The 10,270-nt window shown below is 41.1% G+C and overlaps 1 protein-coding gene across 1 annotated transcript in view; it reads left to right on the forward strand.

Annotated features, from left to right (window-relative positions):
- The window catches only part of piezo2b (piezo-type mechanosensitive ion channel component 2b), a 97,159-nt gene extending 91,241 nt beyond the window's left edge, over nucleotides 1–5,918 (forward strand). Inside the window, exons 49-54 of the mRNA XM_084120029.1 lie at nucleotides 187–279; nucleotides 997–1,163; nucleotides 2,181–2,306; nucleotides 2,411–2,502; nucleotides 2,586–2,793; nucleotides 3,833–5,918. Coding sequence (XP_083976155.1) covers nucleotides 187–279; nucleotides 997–1,163; nucleotides 2,181–2,306; nucleotides 2,411–2,502; nucleotides 2,586–2,793; nucleotides 3,833–4,085 — 939 coding nt within the window. The 3' untranslated portion in view covers nucleotides 4,086–5,918. The remainder of the gene's footprint in view (nucleotides 1–186; nucleotides 280–996; nucleotides 1,164–2,180; nucleotides 2,307–2,410; nucleotides 2,503–2,585; nucleotides 2,794–3,832) is intronic.
- Nucleotides 5,919–10,270: the final 4,352 nt, after the last annotated feature.

Below are 10,270 nucleotides of genomic sequence, written 5' to 3' on the forward strand. Positions count from 1 at the left end.
AACTCTAGAAGAGACACTGCGAGACACTGTGTTTTTTAGGAGAAACGTCTGAGAAGCAGGAGACTCGTGTAAAAGTCTACATATGATCTTGATATATTTTGTCTTTTCTTGTGCAGATCTTAGGGTGCTTATCATTTAAACATCAACATGGCTTTCTTTTTTCCGTTCTTGCGTTCTGTTTTCCAGCCGATCTTCACAATGAGCGCCCAGCAGAACGATATAAAAGATGTCACTGATTTACAGTTTGCCGAGTTCACGAAGAAATACGAAACTGATGCAGTAAGGAACTGTTTCTGTTATCAAATCACAGTGGCTCCTTTGTATTTTTATGACATGAACATGTTTTTTGTGATGCACCATATATACAAAAATTATTTTAGATGGCTGATAGTTGAGGCCCATTACAATAATTCACATTTCACTGGCATAATCAACATAAAAATAAGAAATTATATTTTGCATGGATAAAATGAAGCTTATTTGTGACCCTGGATCACAAAACCAGTCACATGTCGCACGAGTATATTTGTGGCAATAGCCAAGAATACATTGTATGGGTCAAAATTTTAAATTTTTCTTTTATTCCAAAACTCGTTAGGATATTAAGTAAAGATCATGTTCCATGAAGATATTTTGTACATTTTCTTACCATAAATATATAAAACATTTATTTTTGTGAGTGAATGCAGCACAATTGAGAACAAAAATGAACAACTTTAAAGGAGATTTTCTCAATGTTTTGATTTTTCTGCACCCTCAGATTCCAGATTTACAAATAGTTGTATCTCGGCCAAATATTATCATATCCTAACAAACCATACATCAATGGACAGCTTTTTTATTGTATAAATGTATATATAACCCATGTGACTGATTTTGTGGTCCAGGGTCACAGTTTGTAGGACTATAAAGATTATTTTATTTTGCATTGTGACAAAAAGCTAATATTGCCTGCTGCAGATAAATTGTGAAAGTAGATGCTTGTGTCTCCTGCAGAGTGCCATGATGTTCCTGGAGTCTTATACTCGCGAGGATTTGAAAATAGCTCACCTAGAAGGAAGTTCAAACTCGCTCTGGACCATCAGCCCCCCGAGCAGGAAGCACCTCATTGAAATGCTCAATGGAAAAGATTTCCCTCTCACCATGACCTGGTCCATACAGAGGTAGAGTTCAACATCACAGCTCCTATAATAACCTGGTCTGCTAGTGCCTGATGGGTAAATCTCACAGCAACATGTGCAGGTTAAATCTAAAATTATATTATATTTCAATCAATATTATTTATATGAATGTAAAGTTATTTTATATTTTATTAAAATGTAGTGCTGAAAAGGTGGCGGGGCTACATAAGGTCTACAGACACTGCCTAGTGTAGAAAATGTTAGTTCTCATTCATTACTGTAATGAAGTATTTTGTATTAATGTATTGATTTAAAAAAAAAATGTTTTACCATCAATCAGCATAAATTAAAGGCAGTAAAACAGATAAAATCATGTGTGTATATATATATATATATATATATATATATATATATATATATATATAAACTCTTATTTCAGTCAACATTTATTTATCATACATTTATTATATTTTTTATCTAATGCTGGGTACTCACTAAAAGATTTTTAAAACCTTTAAAATATGAGAGACCACAAACATGAGGACAATAAATCCTAGATTGAACCGTTTTGCTCCTATAGTGTGTGTGGTGTGCCATGATGTGACAAAGACAGCACACAACACACAAAAAGATTTTCAACCAGTCATCTTTTCATAAAAATAAAAAAAATTGTAACTATAGTATTTCTTTGATTATACAAATGTTCAATACACCTATATTTAAACCATGGTTAATTTTCGGTCTATCTCTGTCTGTCACACACACAAACACACATCATGTGTACTGGTACATCTATCCTTATGTAGACGTCCCATATTAGGCGTAATGGTTTTTATACTGAGCTAATTACATTTTCTAGCCCCTTTCACTAACCTACCCAACACAGAAAACCTTATGCATTTTTACATTTGAATAAATATGGGTCCTCATAATTTAGGCCAAACCAGTACACACACACACACACACACACACACATACACACACACACACACACACACACACACAGATCTATTCTGTTGCTATTTGGTTACTTACCGTATTGCTGTATTTGTCCATTAGGAACCTCAGTTTAGGTGCCAAAGCTGAAATGGCAACGGGAAAACGCCAAATTGTTCTGGATGATGATGCCACAGAAAAACTAAGGACTCTACTGGATGAGTCAAATGATGACAAGAAAGATTCAGTGTGAGTTTAAGCATCTCAATACTAATATGGAACAATCACAGTCTGCATATTTTTCTTTTCTTTTTTCTCTCGGCTGAATGGTAAATTGTAATATTTTTTTCAAGGCTCATCAAAAACATTTTTCCAAGATACATCAGAGCACCAAGTGACTCCAATGCCAAGCCTATTGTACAGCTTTACCCCAGTAATGATAAAGGTCTCCGCCATTATCTACACCTTTGCTACATTGATATGCTTTTCTACAGCCATCATCATGTCTATTTCTATCTGATCCCTAAGTTGTACAATACATGGACATCACGCTATCGTTACACAAGAACAACCAAAGCAGCGCGGGGAGCGTTCAGGAGTGGTGGATCGTGAATCAGACAGAACCAGGCCCGTTAAATCAAATTCAATTCAAGAATGAAACTGAATCTGGTCTGGAGATCTACATCTTCAGTGACCAAGTCAGTCCACCCAGTCTGGGCTTTCTGGCTGGTTATGGGTAAGTGACAATTGGGACATGACACATTACCAGTCTCAAGTTATCTTTCTGTCCTCCCTAATGGGAAAAAACTGTGCGGCACTGGTTCTAGAAGACTTTTTTCCAATCATTTTTCCAACAGGAATTTGAAAATAACTCTTCATTAAAGAGTTATAAGCCATAAATCAAGCCAATCAGCGACGAGGTGAATTACAACACTGCAAACTTTGATTTGAAGCAAAACAAATGTTGAAAATAAAACAAAAAGACAAAGATACAAGACTGTGTAAGGGAAAGAACTACAATCCCATGAAGCTTTGAGAACAGCATAATCGAATTAAAAACGATGGTGAAAAATAAAACTACTAATTTATAAATGTATATATAGATAGATAGATAGATAGATAGATAGATAGATAGATCGACTCGATTACGTCATTCGCAGTGTTTCATGGGAGTGGGCGGAGCTAAAGAGCTCTTTTGGAGCGTGTTGCTTTTTCCGACTCTCTGATTGGTGTAATTTTCTGTACAGCATCATGGGTAATATAGTTTTTCACCAGGAATTCCACTGTTAAACATGATTATTTTAAAAATAAGCTGAAATAATGTGGGCTGGCGGCTTTAACAGAAGCAAATACCATCCATTAACAACCTCGTGCTCACAGTATGTCTGTCTTTAATGATTTATAAGTTATCGTTCAAAATCAATTTCCCTTTGGAGAAAATGAATGGAGGTTTTACTTTCAGAACCCGACTCTTGCACTCTATAGACAATTATACATGGCTTGTCATGGTCGGTTACAAATAAAACTCACAGTGCTAACATTAAAGAGATTTATAGTGTGTTGCGCCTGTTTAAGAATACTCTCTTAGCTGAGCGAGTTCAATTGAATACCGGGATGAAAATAAATAAATATCTCTAATAATATAACAGATATGCTGTGAATCCCTAATTATATCCATCTGAACTAAATTGAACACGATTTTATCAATCTGACTTGATGAAACTGTATGTAATTCGTGTGGTTTGTTAAGTTAAACGTAACCTGCGTGTGCACAGGATCATGGGTCTGTACATGTCGGTGGTTCTGGTTATCGGAAAGTTCGTGCGAGAGTTCTTCAGCGGGATCTCGCACACCATCATGTTCGAAGAGCTTCCCAACGTGGACCGAATCCTCAAGCTCTGCACCGACATCTTCCTGGTCCGAGAGACGGGAGAACTGGACCTGGAGGAAGACCTGTACGCCAAGCTCATCTTCCTCTACCGCTCTCCAGAAACCATGATCAAGTGGACCAGAGAGAAGAGCGAGTGAGGATGAGCTTCCGAGTAACTAACCATGAGAAGCACAAAGCAGGAATTACACTTCGGATGGATTGAACCGGAGAACAGTTGTTCTTCATGCTAACTGAGGAAACATTAGCACTCATGATGTGCGGGTTTCACCCACTCGCTAGTGTTTTAAAGGGCTTGACAAGTGATGAACTTCAGGGCTTCCAGGCATGCGCCACTTTGAATACGACTTTGACCTTTGGGAGTGCATGCGACATGAGGGCAGACATAGACGGGAAACACTGAACCTGCTTTAGACTCCGGTCTAGGACAAACCCGGTTTTGCAGGAAGCAGAACCGAAGCCCTATAGGCGGCGCTGTGAATTATGTGACAATCTCTATTTGCCTTATTTCATTTGTACAATCAACTACACACATCATTATTCACTACCTTTCTCAGGAATACATATGGATCATTTCACGACGACGGGATAGCAACCATTTTTTTCTCATGTGCAACAAAGTAATGAAGAGGAACGTACACAACAGTGTAATAGCTTTTCTCCTTCGGGACTTTAAGGAGATCATCCATAATTTATGAACACAGATTTGGGATGTTTAGTGTTTAAGGCTTGAGGTATAATGATTTTTTCATAACTAAAGGGAGATTATTACATTACATTACAATGAATCGGTTTCAGTAACTCTCAGTTGATTGTTTGATTATTGCAACAAATTTTGAATGTTTCTCCATGCATTTCTTTGTAAATCAAAGTGATTTTATGATTTTTTTTACACAGAAATTTGTTCAGAACGAATTTTGAATGTAACTATGTACATTTCTTCATAAATCAAAGTGATTTATGTATTATTTACACAGAAATTTTTTCTGGATGAATTTTGAATGTGTTTTGTGTACATTTCTTCATAAATCCAATTGATTTTATGAATTATTTACACAAATTTGTTGAGAACTACGTTTCAATGCAATTCTGTGTACATTTCTTTTTAAATCCAAGTGGTTTTATGAATTATTTACACCGAAATTTGTTCTGAACAAATTTTGAATGTGTTTGTGTACATTTCTTCATAAATCCAAGAGATTTTATGAATTATTTACACATAAAATGTATATATACGAATTGTGAATGTATTGTGAATTTGAATTTATTCATACATCCAGATATTTGTTCAGAAGTTGGCTTAAATTCATGGAATATGAGCAAAAATTGTTTGCTAAACCATTGTTACTTTTTCACAATGCAACAATTTACAGAAATTTGTTCTGGTCATTGGGTTTCAGTCAGGAAACATGAGCGTTTTACATTAGTTCTGCTTTTAGTTAAAACATTTGACTTGTGGTGAAAGTGAATCATGAATATTAGTTATTAACAGGTACACTGAATCCTCGAAGGCATGAGAGATTTGCAGATCGCTCCAGTAGATATTACGCTTCGCCAGGCCTGGGAGTTGTGCTCATCAGAAAGTTGTTTGTACATGGGGAATAACTTGACTCACATTTGTACTACGTACTTTGAGCAATACGACAGGCGGGGTGACCGTAAAGGACATGAAATCCATTTTTATTGTACACCTTTGGCAGCCATACTCAGGAAAGAGCTTTCTATGGATCAGGGTCTCATGGATATACCGGTGGAGCCTCCGCTAGGCTGTAGATTTACAATCGGACCACGTTCAAATATGACTATCAACGTGAGCTCCACGCTATGGATCGTGTTGTGGTGATGCTTGAGGAGAATATTGTTTCGAGTCCATCTCTGAACTATGCATTAAAGACAATGTAGCATGAATGAAAAAAATAATGTTTGACATGAAACGCTTTCATTACCTTGTGTGTGAAAAAAAAGGGGGGGGGGAGAAAACTGTAACTGGATGAAACAGGAAATGGGAGTTTATTGACTTCAAATAAAGCACACGATTAAACACGGCTTTTGTTGCCTGTATTTCTCTTTCTTTTTTTTCTTGTACTACCATTGAAAAGATTGGGGTTTGTAAGATTTTTTTTTTATGATTTCTGACAGATCGTGTGACACTGAAGACTGGAGTAATGATGCTGAAAATTCAGCTTTGATCACAGGAATAAATTACATTTTACATTATATTATTACATGGCTTGGTTGAATTCTAATGTACAGGGTGGGCCATTTATATGGATACACCGTAATAACATGGGAATGGTTGGTGATATTAAAGTCCTGTTTGTGGCACATTAGTATATGTGAGGGGGCAAACTCCTCAAGATGGGTGGTGTGTACTAATATATACTAATGTGCCACAAACAGGACTTTAATATCACCAACCATTCCCATGTTATTACGGTGTATCCATATAAATGGCCCACCCTGTAGAATGCGGTCTGTTATTTCTTGATAACAGACCACTGCTAAGTATAACCAGAGCCCGTCTACGGAGAGCCTGGCCACTCCTTATTAAGTCCTATTGTACCGAGTTCCCTTTCGAAAGGGAACTCTACACTACGTCAGAATGACGCTATGGGGAACGCCTCAGGCGTGACAGGTGTCTGAAATAAATATCAACTCACGTCAATTATGTTGACCGGCGACAGCCCGTGAATCATCAGCTTGATTGATTAACGCGCAACCTGGATGTATAAAGGGAAGCCTTGCATACATGACAACATCTTTTCGTCTTCAGGGACTGTTTGTCTGTGTTGAGAATATCGCTGAAGCGCGCGGGAGGCTCTCGAGAGAGCCTCTTGTGCAAACTGTGAGCGTTTTTTATTTAAAAATGCTCCGCTTTCGCGGACCCTTTTCTCGAGGGAGGAGGGTTCAGCATCTGAGCTGTGGTGCGTGCGATCTGTGAAACAATACTGTTTGGGTACGAGGCGTTCACAGTCAGTTCCTGAGGGTGCTGGCAGTGTTCATTAAGAAATATCTCGGCGCGCGTGAGAAAGAAAAAATCCGTGCGCTGTCGGATGTTTCAACCTCGCAACTGTTGACTTTCTTCTCGAGGGATGAAAGCCAAATATTTTTTAACGGCTCTTTTCTCGCGCTTGCCGAGGCAGTGTGTAGATTACGAGAACGTATAAATGTTAAAACAGTATTGTCTGGTGAGTATGGCTGCATTTAATTCTATGAATTAAAATGATGGAATATTATCTGACTTTTAAGAAGTTAGATATTTAGTAATTCAGCCTATCATCCAGATCGCGTTACCCAGTGTTTTTGGCTGCATTTTAATTGAAAAATGAGCAGTGAACAAAAAGAGCAGGTGTAATTCTGGTCTTTTTGTAAAATGTGAAATTAACATATTTCTGTTTCTTTTCAGACCACATCTCCTGTTTTAGAGTCTGGGGCAAAATGTTATGGGAGTAAATCTAAAGATTTTTTCGATGGTCAGGTAGTAGGTCTTAACAGGCCTCCTTGACCAGACAGTCCCCATTTTGCAACCGGACAGTGCTTGGGCCTCCCTGAGGTGAGCTCCCAGGAATTGACTGTCAAGGAGTAATGTGGTTATCAGGTTATAGGCCTCACTAGGCCTTCCTGAATATGAGCTTCCACATACTATGGTTAAATGAGCTCCCACATATTATGGTTATCAGGTCATAGGCCTCACTAGGCCTTCCTGAATATGAGCTCCCACATACTGTGGTTATCAAGTTATAGGCCGCTCCAGGCCTTCTTGAATATAGCTCCCATATAATGTGGTTATCAGGTCATGGGCCTCACTAGGCCTTCCTGAAAATGAGCTCCCACATACTGTGGTTGAATATGAGCTCCCACATTCTGTGGTTATCAAGTTATAGGCCTCACCAGGCCTTCTTGAATATGAGCTCCCACATACTGTGATATGAGCTCCCACATTCTGTGGTTATCAAGTTATAGGCTTCACCAAGCCTTCTTGAATATGAGCTCCCACATACTGTGGTTATCAGGTCATAGGCCTCACCAGGCCTTCCTGAGTTTGAGCTCCCACATACTGTGGTTGAATATGAGCTCCCACATACTGTGGTTATCAGGTCAGAGGCCTCACCAGGCCTTCTTGAAAATGAGCTCCCACATACTGTAGTTGCCAGGTTATAGGCCTCACCAGGCCTTCCTGGTTATGAGCTTCCACATGTCAGGTTACAGGCCTCACCGGCCTTCCTGAATGTGAGCTCCCACATACTGTGGTAATCAGGTTACAGGCCTCATCAGGCCTTCCTGGTTATGAGCTCCCACATACTGTGGTCGCCAGGTTACAGGCCTCATCCGGCCTTCCTGGTTATGAGCTCCCACATACTGGGATATCAGGTTACAGGCCTTTCTAGGCGCCTTTACTTCATTCCTTTTTGGTACATACGTTCCGTACCTTTTTTAAACCATGCTTATGGTAAGTCACACGACTTATGTCTTGTGTATTTTCTAAAATCCATTTTCTATGGTAAGGGTCATGCGCGTATCGCTTCTGTCCCTTCCTATGTGGCTCAGACCCTGGTCTTTCTCTTCGGGTCCCATTCTAGATACTTCCTGTCGTCACTTTATTACGACAGATGTTTTTCTCTAGCTAACTTCCACATTCTGATGAGCTCCCACACACTGTGGTCACCGTGTTACAGGCCTCACCGGCCTTCCCGAGTATGAGCTCCCACATGCTGTGGTCGCCAGGTTAGAGGCCTCATCAGGCCTTCTTGGGTTCAGAATGGCTAAGTACATGCACTTTCTTTCATGTACTTTCTATTTCCATTTTTTATGGTAAGGGTTGTGCACTGTACGCTTTATTCCCTTTCTGAAAGTGAGCTCCCACATCCTGTGGTCGCCAGGTTAGAGGCCTCACCGGCCTTCCTGATAGGAGCTCCCACATGCTGTGGTCACCAGGTTAGAGGCCTCACCGGCCTTCCTGATATGAGCTCCCACATGTTGTGGTCGCCAGGTTAGAGGCCTCACCGGCCTTCCTGATAGGAGCTCCCACATGCTGTGGTCACCAGGTTAGAGGCCTCACCGGCCTTCCTAATATGAGCTCCCACATGTTGTGGTTGCCAGGTCAGAGGCCTCACCGGCCTTCCTGAAGGTAAGCTCCCACATATTGTGGTTGAATACAAGCTCCCCCATGTTGTGGTCGCCAGGTTAGAGGTCCTACCAGGCCTTCCTGGAGGTAGCTCCCTTTAGGCCCTCACAGGCCTCCTCAGTGTTTTGAAACACAAACACTGGGTAGATCCATGGATCGAGTAGAGAGACTCCCCTCGCTGGCAAGGGTTGTAAAGCACTATGCTGAGTCATACTCTCCAGGGTTTCCCGTCTCTGAGATCCGGGCTGAGTGGTTCACTGCCTGTTTTGCAGTCCCTCGGGTTGGATGCCTTCTTAAGGCAAGTGTCCAGAGGCTCTGTCTTCAGACAGACAGGAAGTGGCCAGACTCTAGTGTCTTATGTAGTGACACCAGGTCAGGCCTGCCTGGTGGTATTTCAGGTGGCACGCTCCCCTGAATAGTGACTGGCTGGGAGTCCCTTGGGCCCCCTAGCCACACTCCCTAGAAGGGACCCCTTCTTTGGAAGCTGTGGTCCTAAGCCTTTGAGCTGGCCCAGATATACCCCCCATTAACTATGTTCTGGCGGTTTCTTGGTTCATTAGCTTGGGTGATGACCGGTAGGGAGTGCTGTCACTGACAGCCCGATGTGACCTAAGGGTGAGTGGTTCCAGTGTTTTCTGAATTACTGGTTCGGACAGTTGTCACTGCCTTTGGGCATGCACTCCCCTCAGCATGGTGGCGTTGGTATATCGTTCCCCATAGCGTCATTCTGACGTAGTGTAGAGTTCCCTTTCGAAAGGGAACGTCTCAGGTTACGACTATAACCTATGTTCCCTGAGAACAGGGAACGAGACACTACGTCTTCCTGCCATGCCTCGGGGCCTGCCTGCAACAGTCCCTTCAGACGATAGGATGTTGTCATGTATGCAAGGCTTCCCTTTATACATCCAGGTTGCGCGTTAATCAATCAAGCTGATGATTCACGGGCTGTCGCCGGTCAACATAATTGACGTGAGTTGATATTTATTTCAGACACCTGTCACGCCTGAGGCGTTCCCCATAGCGTCATTCTGACGTAGTGTCTCGTTCCCTGTTCTCAGGGAACATAGGTTACAGTCGTAACCTGAGACGTTTTGGTTGTAGTTCCACCAGTGTTCCACTGGGGGCGATCGCCCATGAGTGCAAAATGAATGGGAGTCTATGGGGCTAGACGGCTAAATTTGTCTCTTTCACCCGATTGCC

Source organism: Abramis brama (genome assembly GCF_963993115.1).
Source record: "Abramis brama genome assembly, chromosome: 7".
NCBI classification, from domain to species: Eukaryota; Metazoa; Chordata; class Actinopteri; order Cypriniformes; family Leuciscidae; genus Abramis; species Abramis brama.